The 25,862-nt window shown below is 31.9% G+C and overlaps 1 protein-coding gene across 4 annotated transcripts in view; it reads right to left on the reverse strand.

Moving 5' to 3' along the window:
- Positions 1-25,862, reverse strand: part of LOC724736 (semaphorin-1A) — a 404,583-nt gene that overhangs the window by 28,733 nt on the left and 349,988 nt on the right. For all 4 annotated transcript variants that reach the window (XM_026439024.1, XM_016910718.2, XM_006559124.3 and 1 more), the window contains 3 exons: positions 12,278-12,382; positions 10,354-10,442; positions 9,569-9,710 (listed from right to left, as the gene is read on the reverse strand). In XM_026439024.1, coding sequence (XP_026294809.1) covers positions 9,569-9,710; positions 10,354-10,442; positions 12,278-12,382 — 336 coding nt within the window. The remainder of the gene's footprint in view (positions 1-9,568; positions 9,711-10,353; positions 10,443-12,277; positions 12,383-25,862) is intronic.

Raw genomic sequence — 25,862 nt, forward strand, 5'->3', positions numbered from 1 at the left:
ACCAGAATAGAAAAAAACTTTTTAAAATGTTTTCTAGAACTATCTTCCATTTAACCGGAAGCTACTACCCGACATCGTTGCTCATTAGTTTCCCCGATTCTTGAACGAATAATATTTTCGTGCCTCGGGAAACGTATTATTCTCGTGCGATTTTATCCGTTATTATATATATATAAAACTGGTCTCTTGTCGTTTGCTGAGAATTTAATCTCCTCCCTCGACTTTTCGGTTTCCAATGACGATGGATCATTTATTATTTGTGACCTCATTACATCGGGAAATATGGTTCTCTTAACGACGATTAAAAATCGACAAGCGATAATTAGGCGACTGATGGATGGGCTCCATGGATGATGTAAAGTTTAATAACAATGGTTAGTTAAAAATGATTGTGTTAAATCTACGTTAGAACTGAAACTGAACGTTCGTTTCGGAAATTTCGAACGTCGAGTATAAGTGATAAACATACTTCGAGTTTCAATTTATTTCCATAATAGTAAATAATCTTTTGCGATGTGTTTATATAAAGTGTTCGATTATACATAATTATAAGTGTTCGATATACATAATAATTTAAGGAAAGATCACTTTGACTTTTCACTACTAATTTTTATAGAAAACATTGTATTAAATTTTCTGATTGCTGAAATCGATTAAAATATTTGAATATTTAAAAGTATTATATTTTAAAATTGGTTGAAATTTAATTTAAAATTTCTTTTTCAATTAATCGATCTCTTATTACACGAATTCTTTAGCTATGCGAAGATTTCGAAAGCATTAAAAGTAAAATGGTGAATGGAATTGCGTGCAAGGAATAGTAGTAATTTCGAAGTTGGATATCGATTGCGTTCAAACGTAAGGATTTGCAACAGAAATAGGCAGTATTGGAATAATAACTGACATTGCCCCATTTATTGCGAATTTATCTATCGTAATGATTCCAGGAGAAACGAACGTGCAACGATTGGCTTGTCAACCGTGTCCATATTTTTCTTTCAATTGTCACGTTATTATTACGTTGCAAGGTGACGGTAACCAAATGTAATATTATTGGAATGAGTTCAGGGATATCGTTGAAAGTAGCGCGAATTCTTGAACGTTTGAAAATTTTCAATCAATAACAAAATCAATATGGGCTTGGCATACTTGGCATCTAATTATTATGCGGCAATGACAATCGGTTGATTGATAAGCTATTGGAGTTCGAGTAATATCGCGCTTTGCAAATGTTAATTTTTGATGATAAGAGTTACAATGATTGATCGTAAAGATGCAATTATTGGAAAAAAAATTTTGATTCAATTTAAATGTTAAGTGTAAAATAAATTTATACGTAAGAAAATTAATTTTTTAAAATTCTTGTTGAAGAACTTATAAAGAAATTTGAACTAGATTTAGAATATTTAGATTAAGAAATTTAGAAGATAAAAGAGGTAAAAGTTCTTTTTACTATTTTATTAGAAAAGAATTGAATATTTTGTTCTACCTTGATATGCATATTGACTAATTAAAATATTAATATTGATTCAACTTTATACAAAAATATTTTATTTTAAATATTTTTCGAAGTTTATTAAGATCTGATAACTTGGTGGATAGTCGATTAAAACATGAGTTATTAAAAACTTTCCACCGTGTATACGTGATACGAAAACGCAAAGAAGAACGAAAGTTTCGAATTTCTAGCCGCGAGTGAAACTCAACTCGACGTGATCCATATTGAAGAATTAAGTGGACTGGAAGCGGTATAAAGTTGAAATTTTGTTCATGAAAATCCAATGATTCTTTAGATAAACTTCTCATCGAGACTGCTCGGTAAAACATTTTCATTAAAATACTTTAAAGTGAAATTGTATATATATATATTTTCCTTTCATTCGATTCGTATAACGAAGAAACGTATCTAAAAGTTTTTACTTGTATTTTTGTTCAATATAAATGTATATTTATTTGATATAAATTCTAATTGAAACGAACGAGCTATACAATTAATTCTTTTGAATCTAGATGTTTAGTTATTTGTTTCGATATTGATGTTTTTGAAATTGTAATTTTTAAAATTATTTTTATTTGTAACAAATGTTTCTATATTAATTCTTATTATTGATCAAGCTTGATAATTTATATTTCATGCCTGAGAATAAATAATTTTTTATTCCAATAAAAATATTAATTTTATCAAAATTATAAATTCTAAAAATAAAAAATTCGAAATTTATCATTTTGAAATATATGTACATATGTATCTATGATAAATTGGAATAAAAATGATTCAAATTATATAATGTTTTATAAATATTCGTAAAAATACGATCTTTTCACATTTTTCTTAATATTTGTACGAGTCAATAGATACTGCACAGGTTTTTATTTGAATAAAGAATCCTTTAAAATCCTTTGAAAGGAGAGATGATACAATCGCAAAGAATATCATACACAGAGAATCGGAGCTATTTTCTTTCTGCTCATTTTCTTTCTAGACTATGCTAGCAGCAGAAAATGTCCTTATGTTAATTTCAAGAATGCCTGCAGTATGTAGTACCTTTGATGTGAAAATTTTAAATGTTTACATTCCCCCTAGTTGATATTCCTTTTCCTTACTCGCTTATATTTTTTATTACTTGTTTTCAGCTTCACAAACCACAATACAATATCTATTAACTTGGTGGATTTTTTTAAACAAAAATGTAATTATAAATATTTTTTAACGTGAATATAATTTTATAATTTTATCATTTTTAAACGATTTATACGATGATGAGTGTCTCAAAAAAAAAAAAAAAAATTCATAAAATTAGAAAATTCAATCTTCAATTATAGTTCAACTATATTTTAACATTTAATTCTTAAAAAATGATAAGCTTGAAGAAAAATATAAAATCTGGGTTTCATCCAAGGAATTATCTTAAAAATACTAGAAAATGATGACAACAACGAATTAACAGAATCTCGCAACGTCCGTTCATTCTATAAATTTCTTTAATTACTTTTTAATTACAAAATTAATATACCGAACAAAACTTCGAATACAAGAAGAAATACAAGTTCTTTCTTCCATTAACCCTCTTTTCCGACAAATTTAAAAAATTCACCAATTAAGAAAGCACCATCTATCGCAACAACGGGGATCCTTTAACATCAAAAAAAAAAAAAAAAAAAACAAAAGCTTCCCTCCTCTCAGAGAAGCAACCACCTCTTCCCCATTCGAAAGGAAATTCAACCCGAAAAACCGAAAATCCTGCTATCCATCCCGATTCCCTTAGCCGACCCATCCCACCAAACCGCCATGTATAACCAAACCAACCCAAACCGACCAACTTCATCAACGACTTATACCAGCCAATCTATCTCCTCCACCCAAAGCATCTCGTAGCCGCTTACTCGTAGCCGTTTCCACCCGCCAGCTGTTCCCCTTTCCACCCCCTCCCGCGGTGGTTTATTCCCCCTCCCCCCGCGAACCTTTATCCATCTATCCGTCCACATCCCCCTCCAGACATTTTTTTCTTCCTCGACCGTTGGCGGCCGTCATCTGGAAAGGGCAGCGGCGAAGGGTGGGCCCGAGAGGGAGGAGAGGCTGTGGACCTTCGCAGCAGCCAGATGAACGAGACAGACGTAGGTGGGGTGTAGGTTGTCCGAGCAATCGGCGGGATAGTCCGGAGCCGCGATTTGGCAACGATCCACGTCGGCTCTCACGAGCTGGACCGTAGCCAACTTTTCCTCGGTCGGATAGGAGGGATTTCGGTTCGATGTGCGGCGACAATATTCTACGTTTATACGAGAACCATGCTCTCCTCTCTCTCTCTCTCTCTCTATTTTTTTTCGTCTCTCTATCTCTCTGTGTAGTCGCGACGTGTCCAACGGTTTCGGTTCGATCCTGCGGGTCGACGGCGCGCGGAACGTGGCCATTGTGTTCCTCACTCGAGGCTGGTGTGCCGGTTCATTTCGTCGTTGCTCCATAAGCAAGTCGACTTATCGAGTGACGAAGTATAAGCGTGCGCGTGCGCGCATAGAAAATCGCTGAAAACGTGGCGATGAATGCTTAGAATGGAGGAGAGACGGGGAGAGACGGGGAGAGACAGGGAGAGACGGGGAGAGACAGGGAGAGATGGGGAGAGACGCGACGATTCCTCGAGCGTGATCGTGAAATTGATGGAGAGAGAGGGCAGCACGCGTATCGAAATGATGCGGTTTGACGCGTTTCTTAACTCTAGTTGGTTTTTAGATCTTTGATTTGAAAGGAGATTTTTTCCGGCAGATTACTCGAATTTTTTTTACGATCTCGCTTCTAGTTTCGTTCAATGTCGTTCTCTAAGATTATGGATGGACGTTTTTGATTCTTGTTTTTGAATTGTATTTGACAATGAATTACTTTTCATATCGTTTCTTTTTTTTTTATTATTTATTAATAAAAAACATGATTCTCGTATTTGAATATTTGTGAAAAGTATTTTTTTTAATGTAACTCTTCATGAAGATCATCGGTGAATATTTTTGTTTTTTATTTTTTAGAATTTGTCGAATGATATTTCGATTATATAATGATAATCTTTTTATTTTATTTATATTACAAATTGATGTAGTTCTCATATGGAAAACATACTTTCATTTTCCTTTCATTAAATATTATAAGCTTTTTTTATCACGATAATTGAATGTAATTAAAAATAAAATATTAAAAAAGTACATATAAATGATATTTGGGAATAAATCAAATATATTTTTGACGAAGTTCGGTTTATAATAAAATGAGCAATATTTCATTAGAAGAATTCCAATGCACAAAAGCTTAATTATTTAATAATTGGAAATTAAAAACGTACGGTTGTGTTACACGTTGCAATTGTATTTGACAGCGTATTTTTATACAATATTATTGACGTTCGCGGAGAGCTTGTTAAAAAGAGAAATAAAACAGGTATCAATGTATCGGACATCTAGTGCTCCTTCGTATTGTTCCATGTTTTTTGACATTTTTTGATCAGCATCGGAATAAACTTTTTCACTAGATGTGTAATCAGTTCCATTTCCATTGAAATACTATTTAAAAAAGATGCTCAAAGATATTCAAGAAAGGAAATAAAAAATTGAAAATATTAAAAATTTCGTTGAATTTCATTTTCCTCTTTTGCACTTTCAAATAAATAGTTAATTAATATAGTTCAAAAATTCAATTTTATCTTGCACAAATGACAAAAAAAATCGTATTATTTTATTACCGTATTATATTAACGAGGATCTCGCAAAAGATGTAATTATATAATTCATTTTTTTTTATCATAATGAAAAAAAATTTTTTATCATAAAGAAAACTAAAAAATTATTCTTATTCTCAAAATTTTATACGATAATGTCGAAAATATTAAACATAATATCTAAATATTTACAAAAACAATATTAAAAAAAAAAAAAAATTCACAAAAACAATTAACACAATCAACACGTTTATAAAATTATATCCCTTCTTTTCCTGCAACAATGAAATCATTGTTGATGCATCGATTAAATCGATTAAAATTCCATTAAAACGAACATTGTGCTCAAAATTAGAAGAGATTGAAAAATTTATGCACGAGAGTGTAGAAATAGCGTATGCAACAAACGATCCCACCGTTAAATTAACTCTTGACCTGTTTCGTGGGTGAGATTTTGAAAATTCGTTGATTAAAAACTTTGTTTATGACACGAGATATCCGCGCGAGTAGCTATCGAAAATGAAAGCTTCGTTTATCCGCTTCGGCGGCGGAAACGTTGCGATACCGACCACCCTAACCTTTCCGGTAATGCACGGGGGCCAATATCTGACGAGGGCCATTCTATCCGCTTTGTCGATTGACACTTACCATTGTGTGCGCACACTTATGCCGCGTTATATCGATTTCTGTTAAAGAATCTCTTTCGACTTGCATTCATGGGATTTTACACTGTGTGTGAAATTGTATAGTGTTGCTAATATATATGGGTGCAATTCGTGCATTGGCTTCCATTGAAGTGGAAATATATTTGGTGCATTTTGGCTCATTTTACGATGCGAAAAGTTTTAGATTCGTTCAGTTAGAATTCCTAATATATAAGAATTTTGATATTTATGATTTCATTGAAAATGTTATCAATTACAATTTGATTAATATATTGGTATATATTGAAAAGCAAGGTTAAAATTATTACGATTAATTGTTGTTGATTAGGAAGATCATTTGTTCAGTTCTTTTGAAAATTTTATTGGTCTTATCAATAATTTCTTTTTTTTTCTTGTTGAAACTTGTGTAAGAAAATATTCAAATTTGACGTCGAATGTTCATTATACAACAATCTAATATATTTGATATATAATATTATAGTATTATATTTGTTACATTAGATTAAATGTTATAAATAAATTTAATTGTTTTTCGAATAAGAATTTTGGTTGCAACATTTAGAATTGCTAAAATTTTGAATGGCATGTTCATAAAAGATATAATATTTTATTGGAGAAAAGTTATTTGACAAAAGTGCGTTGGACCAATGTAATGAAATTTCGTATTTTATTTCAATTAATTTTGCTGTGATAATTTGCGAAATGTGCGGTCAAATATTATCGCAATTAATTTAAGCAATGACACGATAAATCGCGTATTTAATTGTAATGTGTTAGGTAAAACGTTTTTGATAGATAATTTGAATTTACGATCTATCGACTCCATTAGAAGCTAGTAAGTACTGCTCCCAAGTTATTAATGTGTAGTTAATTGGCACACTTTGCCAAAATGTCGGTAAAATAAAATATACTTATGATCCGTAATACAATACTTTAATATAATTTTCATTGTCACTTTTATTTAATTTATTCTGTTTTTAATCTCTATTAATAAAATAAATTATTATTTTTCTCTTATTTAAAATTTCCTCTTATTAAATAATTTCCACTAAAAATTTATCATATTATTAATCACACTGCTTTGAAAATGAAATACGCATCAAACACTCATCCACTATTCACACTTACGAATCCAAATACCTAAATATTTATTCTCCACGAGAGAAAGAAAGAGAGAGACTGAGAAAATCACGATTCATATTCATCCCTTTTCCTCCCCACATTTTCTATCTATTTCATCCCCAATGTATCGATCCCTGAGAGAAATTCTCATTTAAATCGATCGCCTTTTTTGCCAAACAATCTCCCCGCACGGCAAACTCCCTTTACAGATACATTCTATCCTCCCTTAACGATAAGAGCAAAACGGAATCAACCCCACCTCCACCATCATCACCACCACCACCACCACCACTACCACCGTCGTAACGAAAATGAGATTTTGGCCGAGCGTAATCGAAGCCGAAGAAAAATCGTTCAATTGTTATTCGCGTGACGCAGCAGAAAGATATTAGGGGTGGCCGAGGAGCCCTATAAAACGCGGGACGAAGGAATGATAATGTAATAAGTGGCGGTGATAAGGAAAACTAGTTTGGCCGGTGTAGGAAATCGGTGGGTCAGCAATGGAAAATCGCTGAGCAGAAACGAAGACGAAGAAAAGAGCGAAAAGGGGGTGGGACGAACATAATGGAAATTGAACCGAGTTGGACGCGGTTGGTGGGCCGAGTAAGGAAATCAAATCCATTTGCTCGTCACCTTATCGTTAAGTCATAATTGCGCACCGCGATCGTTGTGTACTTTCTCTCTCTCTTTCTCTCTCACTCACTTATTCTCTTTCTTTTTAAGGGTGGCGTTCGAAACGATCGGCGCGGATAAAACGTGCTCCAGAAGAAGAATTACACGAGCGCGTCCGTTGATACACAGCCAGATAGAGAGAAAGAGAGATCAAGCCGAATGGATTTCTGGTAAGCCCCCGTAAGGAATATCGAAGGCGTCTTATCTTGGAGGATATTTATAACCGGGGGAGAGGGTTGGCTTGCTCGCTCTTTATTTTCCTTTTCTTCTTTTCGCCAATTTACGTTGCATTTCTCGAAATTACCGGCTGGCAATTACTCAGACGTATTGACGTTGGAATGAAGAATAAACGAGTTGGGATTTTATGAAGTTGGCAGGGGGATTGAGATTTTACTTGGTTTATGAATCGAGTATCGTTTCAAGAGCTTCTCGTGAAAGTAGTTCCTGAACGTTATCGAATAATTGTAACGTACGTTTTAATTTTTTTTCCTTTCGTATTGGGATTTGTAGAGATTTGATTGTCGAATATTTTTCTTTCGGACAGATTATCGAAGAAAATGGAGGAAATAATAAATAAATTTATAAATAACAGAATAAATCTGATTAACTATTGTTTCTTATCATTCTTTATAATTTTATAATTTTCAAATAATTTCTTTTTTCAATATAATACAAGATAACTTGAATTTCTCAAATTTTGAAAAAGGATCATTGCAATAATTTATAATAAATTTTGTCTTAAAAATGAAATAATTTAATCGCGTTTTCTTTTTAATTGTTAAAAAATTAATCGATCGTATATTATACATATCTGAAACGTTTATCTTAATAAATATTTTTAATATCGAATTTAATATCGAAGAGAGTTTAGTAAAATTTTGGTTATATCGAATAAAAGAGCGATTCCCTCTTTTAGAGATTTAATAGATTATATTGTACACGATGTATCATTTGGAATGCGAAACAATGAAATTTTCGAGTTAGCTTATTTTTCTCGTAACAGAGGTGAATAACAGAAACATAATGAAACTTCTAAAATCAAGTTGCATTATACGTGAATCGTGTACAAGGGATACAAAATTGGAGAGCATGATCCTTGAGAGTTGTTAGACAATTTGGAGCTTGGACTCCAGCCCAATTAGCCTATGCACACATTCGCCTTGCTTTTAGCCAAAATTTGATCTCTATTTAGAGATTACATTGCTAAACCTTTCCAGTTACGAAGACCATTCTTCGTAACTACTGTACCCCTGAGGCAGAAACGTTGAGTCCTTCTTCAACGAAATTTAATTTTAGACGTTTTACTAATTAACTCCACAATTTTTCTTCTCACAATTTAATCGTCGATTAATTATAATATATCTGCTTCCATTATTCTCATTTTAAATATTCTCTTCCTTTCGTATTTATTAATTCAATTCAAAAAAAAATACCTCAAACATATATGAAACATATCTTTTGAAAATAACTCCATTCTAATTATTTCCAATTTTATTAATCTAAAATTTGAATCCATACCACCACAAACGAAATATTTATTTAGAATTCTATCATCTCACGAGAAATCTTTGAAAAAATATATATAAATATTTCAATTTTTCTTAAAAAACTAAATCAAAAAATATACTTTCCCATCCCTCTATCAAATAGAGTAGATAAAAATAAAAATTCACGGGATAAACGATAAATTTCTCGGTCCAGTTTGTTCGCAAAATTGGCCCAATCCTACTCGATAAGTCTGCAAGGTTAGTGTGCATCGGGTCAGGCCAACCCCTCTGTCCAGTACACAGGGTTCGGAGAGTGCACTCGACGAGGGTTCTCGGCAAACGTCATAGCGTGGCGAACTTATGGTTGTATATATATATATGTATACACACACACGATATGTGTACACATGTACACAGGCGTACTCACGTATTTCATTGAAATAGAAAGGGTATTCGCCGGGCACGGAACAGTTGAGCCTTGCTTTCAGGAAGCTCGTCCATCTGTCGTTGAACGCATGAGGTCCGCCCTTGTCGTGCTGGCACACTCTACCTACCCGCGAGTACACCGCCTAAAACACAAATGTGCACGAACCTTTCGAACAATCCTTCGATATTTTTCTGCCCTTTGATGACGGGACCGTCGTCTTGCTCCTCCAACCTGCGCACGAGCTATTATGCTCGGTTACTTTGCGAGGTTAGGGAGAGAGAGGAGAGGTTAAGGGTTGGGAAAAGACTTGGCGCGTGAAAATTTGAGGAGAATGGATTGGGAAAATAGGTTGTGGGTTGTGTGATAGAATAATGTAATTGCGTTTCTGTTGATTATTTAAAAGATAAGATTATTTGTTGATAATCGTTAATTTAAAGATTATATGATTATATATTGATAGATATTTTGTTTTTGTGAGATAATTTATTCAAGAAATCTTGAAGTGTTTAAGAGAGTTGAGAGAATTTTTTAAGTTCTATTGATGAACGTTTAAAATTCTTTCTTCAAAACTTTTATTAATGTTTTAATACTAGGAAATCTTTAAAATAACGATCAAAATATTACTGCTATTTTGTAATATTGTTAACTAGGAATACAAGTAAAAATAATTTAAATTTAATAAAAGTGAAACAATATTTTATGATAAAATAAGTTTTGGTAATGAGGAGGATTCGATAAAATTCTTATTGTAAATATAATATAATATACTTCTAATCAAACCTTACCTTGCCGCAATTCATGTACTCGACAGCTGTTTCTCGATAAAAGAAAAAGACATAATCTTCGTATGCAAACGAGCTGACGAAGTTCGGACCTGAAATAATAAAGTTTGAATCTGTTACAAAAAAAATCACTTCCCTAATTTAAATTCTCTATTTGTTCTTTATTTCTCTAAAATTATTAAATTGTTTCAAAGTTCTTTTCTTTTTGTTTTTTTTTATTGATTCATCAGTTTCTTTTCTTACAAAATTTCAATAATATTAACAAGTTAATTAAATAATCAATTATGATAATTTTTCATAAACGAAATCGAATATTCTTCGAACGTCATTGATTAAATATATTACGAATCAATCATTTTGAAAGGATTCTACCACCAGCATACATTCCAACAATGAGAATCCAATCCATCTCCATCGCTAATCTAAAGGATAAGAATAAAAATTCTAGAAAAACGAGAGAGATCTGGAGATAGGGGAGAAAAAAAAAAAAAAGAAATTGAAAAGAACTTTCGAGACAATCTTATAATATACTTTCCTCCAACATTTCTCCTTCTCCTATTTCTAATTATATCTCCCGTTCGTTTTCCACGTATTTTACGACGCAAACGAAATTATCCGTTCGTTTCGGGGCTATAGATGGATCTTCCAATAACTTGGTAATTTCGAAAGAGCGGCCAGTATGATAAATTGCCAACGGGAGATCGCCTACACTTCCCCCCGTTGAAATTGCGATCGATCAAAAATTCCGCAAGCATTAAACGGATTATGCAATTTATACAAAAAACCGGCGTCAGCCAACTCGCGATCAGCCGATAAATAATATTTGGAAATTTATCGGAGAAAGAATAGCGGGATAAACGGCAATAAAAAAACGATAATAAAAAAAAAAAAAGAGAGGAAAAAAAGAACGAAGAGCAAATGCAAATTAAAGCGTGTAATTTATACAAAATCTTCTTACATTTATTTTTAGTATCCGTCCATTATACACAAAACAAATAATTGTAAAACAAATAAAATGGCGATAATTTTTCACGTGCGACGATGTCGTAAAATTTTACACACGGATGTGACGCACGATAGGGAGAGATTCGAATGTGGCGTGGAAATTGTTGCGTGTACACACACGTTTTCGATCGGTTTTCCAAACATAGCCGTTAAAATGTCGATTAAATAAATATCGAATATTTCAATTCACCGAACGGCAATTTGGATATAAATAGCTGGTGGAAAAATCATTTTCTAGCATGAAAATCAATATTATGGTTACGCGTTCCCTATCAATATTTTAGAATCAAAATGGATTGCTGTTCCGTACATCTAGATTGTGGTTATTTTGGCTCGTTTATTAATTGAACGACAAGGTTACGATCCTTTAACTGGTATTTTTAATAATTTGCGCGGTGTTGTCGGAATTGTTGTAATAATTTAGAGTTTGGCCACGTAGAATTATATTAAATCAAAGAATAAACGAATATTGAATAGTCTTAATTTCACTATATAGAATGAATTCATCTATAATAATCATTGGAATACGTGTATTCCAATTTAATTAAAAAATCAATAATGAACAGCAATGTTACTATTCTAGAAAGATTTTTCGATAAACTACTCGCTCAAAACTGTCGCGTCAAATGCATAAAATTAAAAGTGAAAAAAAAAAAAAAAGAATGAATACCTCAAATTCTTTCCCATCATCTTCCTTCCAACCATCCTTTCAAAAAAATTTCACGCTCCTACGATTGTACAATATCGTGATACAAAGCCTTTCTACAACCCTCTTTCCAATCCTCTCCTCCAGCTCGAACAAATCGAATCCGCGGCTAATTGAAATTTAGAAACGCGGTAAAATCCCGAGCACGATAAAATTCCACCGTTGTACGCGTCTCGTGCACGAATATTCTAATGCAATTTACTCGAGTTCCATTACCGTTCAGCTGGTTTAAATCCGAGCGCTCGGTGCGGATCTTGTCCCTGTGAATCAGCGGCTCGCCACCAGAGAAATCGGCCACCGTCGCCGCGTACAGCTGCCCCTCTGAAACATGCATAAAACGTGTCCCTGTCAGTCGTAGTCAAATCCACCCCCTCACACCTTTCCCCTCCCCCCCCATCCCGCCGGCATTTTACACCGGTTAAACGAGCACCGGGTGAGCTACAGCTGAAACGAAATCCGCTAAAGGCGCCTTCCACTTCATTTTCAACGTGGCGCGCGCTCCGCGGCCGGAAATCGTTCGCGAAACGAGCCACCACCCTGCTCGCGGCTGTGCCTAATCACCGTTGCATTGTCTCTGCCCACGGTTCAACGATCGCAACACCCCCGGCTTTGGAACGGGGATTATTCGAGCTGTGTGTGCTCGAAAGCGGAGGAATTGGCGCTGGCTTCGAGCCTGGCAATTAAAGAGTAGCGAAATTCACCTGGGACTCGTGTACTCACAATTAGTATTCATTTTCGCTGTTGGGATTAGAGGGAGGAGGGAGAGAGTAGGAGGAGTAGTGTAATACAAGATACGGGTATGCCAATCGAAGAGATGTGCTGCTTCGATATAGGGATGATTAGGATGGGGATGGAGGATGGAGGGTATACGTATAAAATATTTAGTTAGTCTTGAATGTTTCACTTCTATTGTATAGATCGTACCTTTAATTATTACAAGGGCATAAGCATAAAGACATCTTTTTAAATACAAATTTTAAAAGATATAAATATTGGTCGATATCAATTGATGTGTTAAAAAATATAATAGTTCCATTTAAAGAAACAATATTCATGTTTGCGAAACTATAAATGCTTCAATCTGTAAAAAAATAAATATCAGCAGGAGGGATCACTAATGTATTATGCAATCGGTCATAAAAAACAATCGAGGTATTTCGAATAAAAAAAACAAAGGTGTTTAAATATTTTAAAGATTAAAAAAATGATAAAAAAACGCACTGAATAACAAGTGAATATTTAAATTTATATAAATTATGAAAAGAAATCTTTCACAGCTCTAAAAAAATACCAACGCTAAAAAAAGTGGTAAAAAATATGCAGGAGAACGCTAAATGTACAAAAATGTATAAAAATTTCCTTTAAATTATATTCTCGTCATACAAAATCGAGTTTATAGCTAAAAGTTTTGGTCTATTGTCCGCAAAAATGGAAATTTCCAAGAATTAGACGTCAGTACCAAAAAGAACAGAGATTCCGAGAAATCAACGTCATTTCCAAGAATTGTAGAGATTCCGAGAATATGACGTCATTTCTTGGAAACATTTTTCGATTAATCACCTCTCATATCATGTTCTCCTAATACAAAATCGAATTTCTGAAAAAAAATTTTTCCTCCAAAGAGGAATTTTCAAATAAAAACGTTTTTTGTTAAATATCTCGCTTATTATTCAGAACATTAAAAAATGTTTCAAATAAAAATTGAATGGTTTCGAAAGGGCTATAATCTGACGTTCTCATTTTTTTAGTAGGTTGACCAATAAAGAGTTTTTCAAGCACAACTCTATTTTTTTGACTGATAACATGTATTTTTTAGAGCACCAATCGATGGAGCATAAATTTCCTATAAAAAAGTATTAACACACTTATATCGAAAAACCAATAGTTTAAAAGATATAGCAAAAATTAAAAATTTTTAGGAGGTCGACCTCCTGTCATATCATGTTCTCCTAATAAAATCGAGTTTTCGGACAAAAATTTTTCTTCGATCGCCGGAATTTGGACATTAATACTTTTTGTTAAATATCTCGCTTATTATTCAGAATATTAAAAAATGTTTCAAATAAAAGTTGAATGGTTTCGAAAGGGCTATAATCTGACGTTCTCATTTTTTTAGTAGGTTGACCAATAAACAGCTTTTCAAGCACAACTCTATTTTTTTGACTGATAACATGTATTTTTTAGAGCACCAATCGATGGAGCATAAAATTTCCTATAAAAAAGTATTAACACACTTATATCGAAAAACCAATAGTTTAAAAGATATAGCAAAAATTAAAAATTTTTAGGAGGTCGACCTCCTGTCATATCATGTTCTCCTAATACAAAATCGAGTTTTCGGACAGAAATTTTTCTTCGATCGCCGGAATTTGGACATTAATACTTTTTGTTAATATCTCGCTTATTATTCAGAATATTAAAAAATGTTTCAAATAAAAGTTGAATGGTTTCGAAAGGGCTATAATCTGACGTTCTCATTTTTTTAGTAGGTTGACCAATAAACAGCTTTTCAAGCACAACTCTATTTTTTGACTGATAACATGTATTTTTTAGAGCACCAATCGATGGAGCATAAAATTTCCTATAAAAAGAGATATAGCAAAAATTAAAAATTTTTAGGAGGTCGACCTCCTGTCATATCATGTTCTCCTAATACAAAATCGAGTTTTCGGACAAAAATTTTTCTTCGATCGCCGGAATTTGGACATTAATACTTTTTGTTAAATATCTCGCTTATTATTCAGAATATTAAAAAATGTTTCAAATAAAAGTTGAATGGTTTCGAAAGGGCTATAATCTGACGTTCTCATTTTTTTAGTAGGTTGACCAATAAAGAGCTTTTCAAGCACAACTCTATTTTTTGGACTGATAACATGTATTTTTTAGAGCACCAATCGATGGAGCATAAAATTTCCTATAAAAAAGTATTAACACACTTATATCGAAAAACCAATAGTTTAAAGATATAGCAAAAATTAAAAATTTTTAGGAGGTCGACCTCCTGTCATATCATGTTCTCCTAATACAAAATCGAGTTTTCGGACAAAATTTTTCTTCGATCGCCGGAATTTGGACATTAAACTTTTTGTTAATATCTCGCTTATTATTCAGAATATTAAAAAATGTTTCAAATAAAAGTTGAATGGTTTCGAAAGGGCTATAATCTGACGTTCTCATTTTTTTAGTAGGTTGACCAATAAACAGCTTTTCAAGCACAACTCTATTTTTTTGACTGATAACATGTATTTTTTAGAGCACCAATCGATGGAGCATAAAATTTCCTATAAAAAAGTATTAACACACTTATATCGAAAAACCAATAGTTTAAAAGATATAGCAAAAATTAAAAATTTTTAGGAGGTCGACCTCCTGTCATATCATGTTCTCCTAATACAAAATCGAGTTTTCGGACAAAAATTTTTCTTCGATCGCCGGAATTTGGACATTAATACTTTTTGTTAAATATCTCGCTTATTATTCAGAATATTAAAAAATGTTTCAAATAAAAGTTGAATGGTTTCGAAAGGGCTATAATCTGACGTTCTCATTTTTTTAGTAGGTTGACCAATAAACAGCTTTTCAAGCACAACTCTATTTTTTGACTGATAACATGTATTTTTTAGAGCACCAATCGATGGAGCATAAAATTTCCTATAAAAAAGTATTAACACACTTATATCGAAAAACCAATAGTTTAAAAGATATAGCAAAAATTAAAAATTTTTAGGAGGTCGACCTCCTGTCATATCATGTTCTCCTAATACAAAATCGAGTTTTCGGACAAAAATTTTTCTTCGATCGCCGGAATTTGGACATTAATACTTTTTGTTAAATATCTCGCTTATTATTCAGAATATTAAAAAATGTTTCAAATAAAAGTTGAATGGTTTCGAAAGGGCTATAATCTGACGTTCTCATTTTTTTAGTAGGTTGACCAATAAACAGCTTTTCAAGCACAACTCTATTTTTTTGACTGATAACATGTATTTTTTAGAGCACCAATCGATGGAGCATAAAATTTCCTATAAAAAAGTATTAACACACTTATATCGAAAAACCAATAGTTTAAAAGATATAGCAAAAATTAAAAATTTTTAGGAGGTCGACCTCCTGTCATATCATGTTCTCCTAATACAAAATCGAGTTTTCGGACAAAAATTTTTCTTCGATCGCCGGAATTTGGACATTAATACTTTTTGTTAAATATCTCGCTTATTATTCAGAATATTAAAAAATGTTTCAAATAAAAGTTGAATGGTTTCGAAAGGGCTATAATCTGACGTTCTCATTTTTTTAGTAGGTTGACCAATAAACAGCTTTTCAAGCACAACTCTATTTTTTTGACTGATAACATGTATTTTTTAGAGCACCAATCGATGGAGCATAAAATTTCCTATAAAAAAGTATTAACACACTTATATCGAAAAACCAATAGTTTAAGAGATATAGCAAAAATTAAAAATTTTTAGGAGGTCGACCTCCTGTCATATCATGTTCTCCTAATACAAAATCGAGTTTTCGGACAAAAATTTTTCTTCGATCGCCGGAATTTGGACATTAATACTTTTTGTTAAATATCTCGCTTATTATTCAGAATATTAAAAAATGTTTCAATAAAAGTTGAATGGTTTCGAAAGGGCTATAATCTGACGTTCTCATTTTTTTAGTAGGTTGACCAATAAAAGCTTTTCAAGCACAACTCTATTTTTTGACTGATAACATGTATTTTTAGAGCACCAATCGATGGAGCATAAAATTTCCTATAAAAAAGTATTAACACACTTATATCGAAAACCAATAGTTTAAAAGATATAGCAAAAATTAAAAATTTTTAGGAGGTCGACCTCCTGTCATATCATGTTCTCCTAATACAAAATCGAGTTTTCGGACAGAAATTTTTCTTCGATCGCCGGAATTTGGACATTAATACTTTTTGTTGAATATCTCGCTTATTATTCAGAATATTAAAAAATGTTTCAAATAAAAGTTGAATGGTTTCGAAAGGGCTATAATCTGACGTTCTCATTTTTTTAGTAGGTTGACCAATAAAGAGCTTTTCAAGCACAACTCTATTTTTTTGACTGATAACATGTATTTTTTAGAGCACCAATCGATGGAGCATAAATTTCCTATAAAAAAGTATTAACACACTTATATCGAAAAACCAATAGTTTAAAAGATATAGCAGAAATTATCGACAAGATTATTATTAAATTAATTTTTATTGTACAATATCTATAAATAGATATTATTATTTTTATTTTTTTATCAGACAACTTGTGCAGGGCATCGAATTTCGAAAATTGCTTGTAAATTATTTATATATAATAAATAATAAATTTAAACTTGTATAATAATAAATCATAGTTCAAAGTTTGGAAATTTATAACAATTTAATAAAGTAGAATGAAATAAATTAATTTTTTTTTGGATTTCGTTTATATCATTTGTGCAAATTTCATTTATGAAAATCTCGAAATTTCACTTTCTCTATTCTTTACGAATTTGTTCGCTGTCCAATCGCCTCTATCTCGATATCGAGAACTTTATTTTTCCCATATTCTGTCGATCATCATTTTTGTGCATCACGAGTTCAGACAAGAGAATACAATTTGTAATATGGAAATATACTCATCAACATTCAATACGCGACGCCATATCGATGAATCATTTTGCAACATGAAAATACCCATATATACGATAAATTGTAATATCGACTTTTGTATCATCAGGCTGTCCACAAGTTTATTATTATTATCAAGTTCATCGACGATAATAATAAACAGAAAACAGAATTTCTATCTTTAAATTAACAATATTAAAACAAAAGAGAATCATTGGGAAAAATTAAGGATATCGATAAATAAACTTTGAACTATGAGTACTGAAAAGAAAGTTGAAAGGTAATAAATCAATTACAACACATTATCTTGTATTGTTAAAAAGAAACACTTTAATCATATTAATTTTATGTACAATATTACACAACACAATATTATATACAACAATAAAAAAGAAAAAAAATGTAACGTAATTAATCACTCTTTTTAATATGCACAATCATCTTCATTAAATATAAAAAAATTTCACAAAAATTAATATAAACTTAACATCGAATATTAATAAAAATTTAACAATCAAACTAAAAACTAAAAACAATTTGCAAAAACCCGAAAATCAAACTAATTCGTTCACATTAAAAAGTTCACTGACACAACAAGATTTGCGAACTATTCACGTCAGCTGACCAATTTTCTCGTCGTGTCGTGGAAACCCGCGAGAAGCTCTTTGCGCACACACACACACACTTACGCGCACGTACAGAACGGAAGATAAAGGGAGAGGGAAGACTGCATTTTCCTCGCAAAGAGAGATCCTCGAAGAGGCGCACCCCTCGACGCGAGCCTTCCATATTTCACGTTCAAAAAGCACGATGGGATTTGAGGGTGGCCAACGTATGCGCGCGATAAGTGTATATAGCGGGAGACTGGCCATATATAACAGGGCAAAGTAGACGTTAGACTTAGGGGATGAACGTGCTCGTTGCAGGCTACAAATCTACGCTGAGCCCACCAACGCCGCCGAAGCCCGCGAATAACTGTATCGTCGTCGGTCCACGTAATATCCACCGACCGAAGGAAGCTTTCCGCTACGTGCCGGCTTCTTTGCGCAAACTTCCCCTCCATTATTATTAGCCTGTGAACCGAAGGATAGAGGATCAGCCGGTGATACCGGTTCGAAAAGCTTGATGCGTCTTCTCGCCGATTTTGGATTACGTGCGTGCATGCATCATCTTGATGCATCGCGGTGGATCCGTGCCCAAGTTTCGAAACTCTGTTGGCATTGTTACAGTGTTGGTATATTTTATTATATTACATGTAAACGCGTGGTTTCTTATTAAAGGATCGAGAGATTTATCGATTTGGATTGAAGAATGAAGAAAGAAAATAAGGAATGCGATCGGCACAGGATATTAATTGTAAAATTTTGAAGTTTAAATTGAAATTGATAAATAAATTGAAATAAATAATTCGAAATGTTTCGATCGACAAATTTTTTTTGTCATTCCTTGCTTTCTGCCTTCTATTGTTTCTTTAATGACATACCTTGGTAAAGGAAGAAACGAGAAGAATCATCCTCTGGAATTTCTTGCTTCTATTCGGAGAGATAAATCTATTCTTCGAGAGATAAAAGATTATCTCATACAGAGGATGAATACATCGAAGAATTCCTTGAAATTCTATCGTTTGCAATCGATCAGATTGTTTTATGGGAAAGAAAAGAGGTTGGATTTTCAGTTAATGTTATCTTGTTAACGAGATCGTGTTCGTGTCTCACAGGGACACGCCTGAATTGCAAATTTATGCATGTTCGTGTTTGACAACGCTCGATACCTTGGCTACTATATGCTTCTTTCTTCACAGTTGATGAGATGGAGGATTTATTTCATCCTAGTTAGTTTATCTTGAACAATGTGTTATTCTAATTCTATTAATAACAATGTATTTTCGAATATATTATGAAGGAAGAACGTTTGCTCTGAAATTTCAAATTGATTGCTTAATCTTCGCGATGTCAAAGTAATCCTGATGATAATTAAATACCGAGTGGAGTGTAACTGCACCTCAATGCTCTTTTTTCTTATTACTAAACGTGTAGTTTAATTAGTTTAATTAAGATAAGAGAATGTATGTTATACTGCAATTTTAAAAGAATTAAATTTAAAAAGTAATATTTTTAGAACGTTCTAAAACGGATACACGTTGATTCTGTGTTGTGATTTTCTTGCATAGAAAAAGTATAATACTTTTAACTTTATTAAATATATTTAATTTTTATTACGAAAAAATCTATTACTAATACATTATTCATCCATTTTATACGAAAAATAAAAAATAGTTTAAGTTCTATTGTTCAAACACTTTTAATTGTTTCAAAATTTAAATTTTCAGAGGGTACTGTTTAATGAATTCTCATTTTAAAACATTAGTAGTGATGTTAATATAATGCAATAGTTTCAAACACGTATTTTGCAATATATTTTCTGCAACAAAATTATACGTGATAATAATATACATTGCTACGTGCTTTCTGGCGTCGTAAATTATACTTGATAAATTATATTTTCTGAATACCGTTTCAACCAAAATGAAATGTCTAACTGTAAAATGGATAGTGAATATTTTAACTATTTTACAAAATTAATCTTCATAACTGCCATAAATGTAATATAAAATGAAAAAAGAAAAAAAAAAAAAAGAATAAAGAAAAATATCCTTCAAAAATATGGAAAAAAGCTATCATCAAAGTATCAAAGATAACAATACTGTTATTCCTTTTTTTTTTTTATAAAAAGTTTCGTAAAATTCATATTTCATTTCTCGTTCCATTCAATTAATTTAATAAAAATTGAAAAAAAAAAACAAAGTTTCATAATAAATATTACCATGAAAAATATACATGTTTCAGTCCATATTATCAGTCGACTATTCGCCATCAACACAGACTCGTTAACGTCTCTCTACTAATTATTGTAATTCCTCTTCTCAACCGAATCAGTTCGAAGATTATTCGAAATTAATTGGATCGGGGGGGTCTGAATTCGTAGCCCTGGATAATTTTGAAACCATCACGTGAAAATTTTTTTGTCTGCAATGACGATCCACTCTCAGAAAATTAACGCCACCAATTCTCTCTCGTTTTACAATAAAATTGTTCGTCTCGATGACCGGCTCCTTTAATCAATTAACGGGTGTTAAAGTGCCAGACGTGATTCGTATCAAAATTATTATCGAGGGCACATGATTTATTTTGCAACTCGAGTATCTTGTATTAACGCAAGGTTTTATAACGAGCTAATTAACGAATTTCTGGTACGATAAGATTAGTTGATAGGCGAATCGGTTATTTAAAATTAATTGGACGAAGAGGATGCAAAAATGGTTTTTGTTAATTAATTTTAAACCGTCTTCTACACGCGAACCACTTTCGTTCGTCGAAGATTAATTTTCAGGAAACTTCCTTTTTATTTTACCGTAAAATCGTTTGGTTTAATGTATATTTCTTATGATTAATTTTTTACATTTAATAATTACAATATTATCAGTGTATTTTCCCTTTAACATTTGCAAATTTTGGTTATCAAGCAATAAAAAACATTTTTATTTCTTGAAACAACAAATTTCAATTACTATATTATTTTTATCTTGAAAGGAAGATTATTTAAAACCGTGTAAATTATCTTCAAATAATTTCTTTCAATGTTAATACAATTGATAATATTATTTTAAAGATTTTATTTTAAGAAATCGTATAATCATATCCATATGAATAGTTCTTCGTACATTCAAAATTAAATTCTAACGTTAATTACACACCTTGATAAATTAATTCAATTATCTAACCTAATTTAAAGTTACAATTTCCTTTATTCTACTTTCAAATTGAATCGAATAACCCGATAATTAATGGAAGATCGTTAATTTTCAATGGCAGAAAATTCAATTGAAAAATCCACCATCGTTAATATGAATTTCAACCCCTTCTCTTTCTCACCAATAACAACCTTCACATAATCGAATTTCATTAAATTACAAAACAACCATATATATACCCCATATTCTATTACGATTAAACAAATAATTACGCAAACTTGCGCCCGGAAAATTATACGAAATCAATGCACGTTAATTCGAAATTCGTGAACAAGAAGTCTCGTGACCAATCTTCCTCGAAAATATATATATATATCACTGTATCGGTCCAGTTGGACGTATAATAACGCGTAATTAAAATGCAGTGGCGGATCGGCCGGCAGTTACTTGTTACGAATGCAATTCGCGTATCGACGCAGTTAATTTTGGAGTCAGGGAAGGAACCATCGACGCCACGGAACCAGAATGAACGCGAAAATTGAATAAAAAAGAAAGTTGAACGAAATTGGTATTGCGGGGGAAGTTGAAAGTATTCCGAGGGAGATTTGCATGTAACGATATTGGAGAGGATATTTTGAACGGAAGTATTGCACAATACTGGATATTGTATTGTGCAATATGTACGCGTGGATACGTAAGGGTGGCGTGTAATTCGGAGGTTTTTTTTTTTTTTTATTTATGCGAATGATTCGATATATTTTCGTTTCCAAAAATTCAAATAAAAGAAATAAGTTATGATATTGAAGGTATATTCATTTTTATAATAAATAATTCGTATTTAGGTATATTTTCGATGACAAAAATTCAAATCAACGAGATACATGGAATTTATTTAGAGAAATATTAGGTTTGTAATTCAAGTATTTATTCTGATTAAGATTAATTTCAATTTTTCAAATATATACTCTCTCTAAACTTCATTAAATCTGAAATCTGAGGGAAATAAGACAGTATTGAATTAATTTACCATTGTAGAATTAATACAGAAATATCAGGAATGTTCTGTTATTTTAAATATTGCGAAATATTTCAAATATTTCCTTTTTGCAAATTAAGTTAATAAAAATTAAATTGCAGTTATTTAAAAAAAATGTATTTATACTTCTTAAAAATTTTAATGAGTTAAAAGCTTTTAAAAATTTAATTAAAAAAAATATATATTTTTATAAATAAAACTTACCTTGTTAGAATTATAGCTTGGACAGTAGAATGAACTGAACAGTTGATTAAAGGAGTTAAAAACAGTAAAGCTGGTAAAATATTAGCAATTTAACTTTGTCAAGTGTACAACAATTCATACAAGGCATCGAATTTAACGATGATTTACGACATGAAAACATTCGCTGTATCTCTGATTTATTAACAAAAGCAAGGTGTAAAATATATTTTACAATTATCCTTTCTTTCTCTTTCTTCATTTTCCCTTCTACGCATAACGTTACATCTCTTATCGACAAATTTCGGTAAAATTTAATCTTTCCATCGCAAGAACTGGAACGAGTATTCGCCATTGGTGAAAAAGATTCGACGATTTCACCAAAAGTTTAACTTTTAATTACCGACCGTTCATTTCCGACACGATGCTGATAAAAACTATTTGAACGTTCGCCAGATGAAAAAGGGAAAAATATGACACGAAAATGCCCTAACAATCGTTTAACAGTGTTGGAGTATGTACAGTGGCTTCAAAAAGTATCGTAAGCATCATGATAATTTTTTTAAATTCGACTTAATGAATCATTTTTAAGAAATTGGAGAGATCAATTTATTTTAATTTAATTTAATTTAATTTAATTTAAAAAATGCAAACAAAATCTTTGAAATATAAGAAAATATATTATTGTAGATTTCTGTCATACTTTTTGCAATCACTGTACATTTGTCGAAACGTTTTTCTCTTCTTACACGCACGCGAAAAACGCGAAAGGTTTAATTGACAGAGAAGAGAGAAAGGAAGAAAAGAATCGAGAATAGAAACTACGAAATAGCGGATTTGTTTGTTCGCCTTGTTTTCCTTCAAGTATACGAGATCATGAATCGACAGTTCGATAACAACTGTGCACGATATCTTGTACTTTTTAGACACGGCAACTTCGATTAATTCGACGTTCGACTGCAGCTCTCTCTTTGTTCTCCGGTTTTTTTGTTCAAGCATCGGGTAAACTTCCGATCAAGATGATGTTTTCATTCGGATTAAACGTAATGGATGATTGTCTCTTTTCGGGTGAAGAGAAATGCGATTTGAAAGAAATAGTTGAAACAAAGTCGTTTCAAAGGGTTCTTTTGTTGCGTTTGTTATATAAAGTACAATGCTGATATATATATATAGAGAGAGAGAAGAAAATATTGTTATTTAGAATAGAGAAAATTATTTAGAATGATGTTGAAAGGATTCTTTTAAATTTTGTAGCGACTTTATTTATTTATAATAAATTTTCAATATAATAATTCTGATCATGTGAATTTCATATTATGATATGTATGGATTAATACGTTTTATATTTTATTTTATAGGTTCTCATATTTCTAAAGATTGATTCGTATAATTGTTATAATTGGAATTTTCAGTTATATTTATCGTATTAATTATCAATCCCTTAATTATGCACCGTAGTTTCGCGATAATTGCTAAATTATATGAATTATTTTCCAATTAAGTAAATCACATTTGTGAAATTATTATATCCATTTCTATTCTCACGGATTCTACCTGGAATACTTGATTACCTCAATAATTACTAATAACTACTAGTAATTACAATTGTTGCAATTCATTTATTAAACTTACTTATCGAGCCAATTAATTTGTTACTTCATAATGGTTTCATTATTCGTTACTTTTGCCGATAATTTTACAAATAAACAAAAAATGTTGATTAATTTTTACATTATTCGTTTATTTATTTTTTCATTCAACCACGTAAACTCTTTCATACAAAATTCACCATGGCACCAGGCAACGATTTAATATTTATACGACGATATTTTCCACTTTTGCTCGCGAATAGAATACACTAGTATTCGCGGGGGAAAAAAATCAAAGCACTCCATATAATGAAATCCTCGCGAATTGTATACACCCTCTACGCAAAGAAAACGCAACAAAAGCAGCTCATTCGCAATTCAAGCAACGAAGCAACCTATCGTGACTCCCTGCATTCAAATTTTAAGTAAGTACAAGCAATACTCCCTCTTCTTTCTTGAATTTCGAGAAAACCGACCGCACCGTCATTGCGTTTTAAAATATACAACGATTTACGAATATATATTAGAAAATTTGTTGTAAACAAAACTGTTAACAATAAAATATACACGTAATACTTCTTGCTCTTCCAATTACTGACGATTATTATTAATCCAATATCCAATTACTACCTCCAATTAAGACAAAAATACCAAGGATTATGCATGTAAAAATCAGATAAACTTTAAACCAATTTCTTCCAAAAAATTTTCTTAACGAATTATTAATAAGATTTCCTTTTTCCGTTTCCCCTCTTTACTTGATCGCGCATATAAAAATTCCTCGAGACAGAAAAAACCTTGTCTTGCGCATACAAAAGTAGTTCAATTTTCTCGTTAATAAACAAATTAATCGGAGAATCGACTTTGATTCTTGCTCAAATATATTTCTTGCTTAGATAAAGCTTCCTAAAGATTATCATTGGAATACCATTGGAAAAGTTACGAGGGTTGCTTGGTTAAGAGGGGCGAATATCCAAGGTTTCGGGCGAAAATGCGATGACAAGGGTACGGGGTTTAGATATAGTCTATACTACATGCCACGTTATTTGTGTCACTATTATTAGACCGGTATGTGGACATTGCACTTGCACTGGGCGGAACGATGGAGGCCGCCGTTGATTCGGCTTTGTTAACGGCTAACGACTAAGGTCCGGCCCGCTTTATTCCGTCATATAAATTTTACGCCCGTGTATTAACCCAGGTTTGCCATAATAACGCGGCGGAATGACTTACGTCGACTCCGTCGGTTCCACCGCCAACCCGGTCTAAGTAGAACAGAACTAAATTGGACCGCGCCGTGTGAAATCTTCCTTTGAGGATTTCGTCCCCGTTTTGAAAAAAAATGGAATTTAAAAATGGATTATTAAGACTTTAAGATCTTGGATGTCTTCCGAGCTGGATTAAACAGAATGGATGTCCACTTTTTCAATTTACATCTTCATCGTTAATATTTGAAAATCTCTGTAAGATTAGAATTTTGTTTATTTTCTTCATTTTTCTGTACATCGAATTTTCAATTCTATCGAAATTTCACAATTCGAAGGTTTTAATTAAAGATGCAGCGAATATCGATCCTGCCTAAGAATCGAGGATAATTCATATTTACACGAGGCAATTTTACA

This window comes from Apis mellifera, linkage group LG2 (genome assembly GCF_003254395.2).
Source record: "Apis mellifera strain DH4 linkage group LG2, Amel_HAv3.1, whole genome shotgun sequence".
Lineage (NCBI taxonomy): Eukaryota > Metazoa > Arthropoda > Insecta > Hymenoptera > Apidae > Apis > Apis mellifera.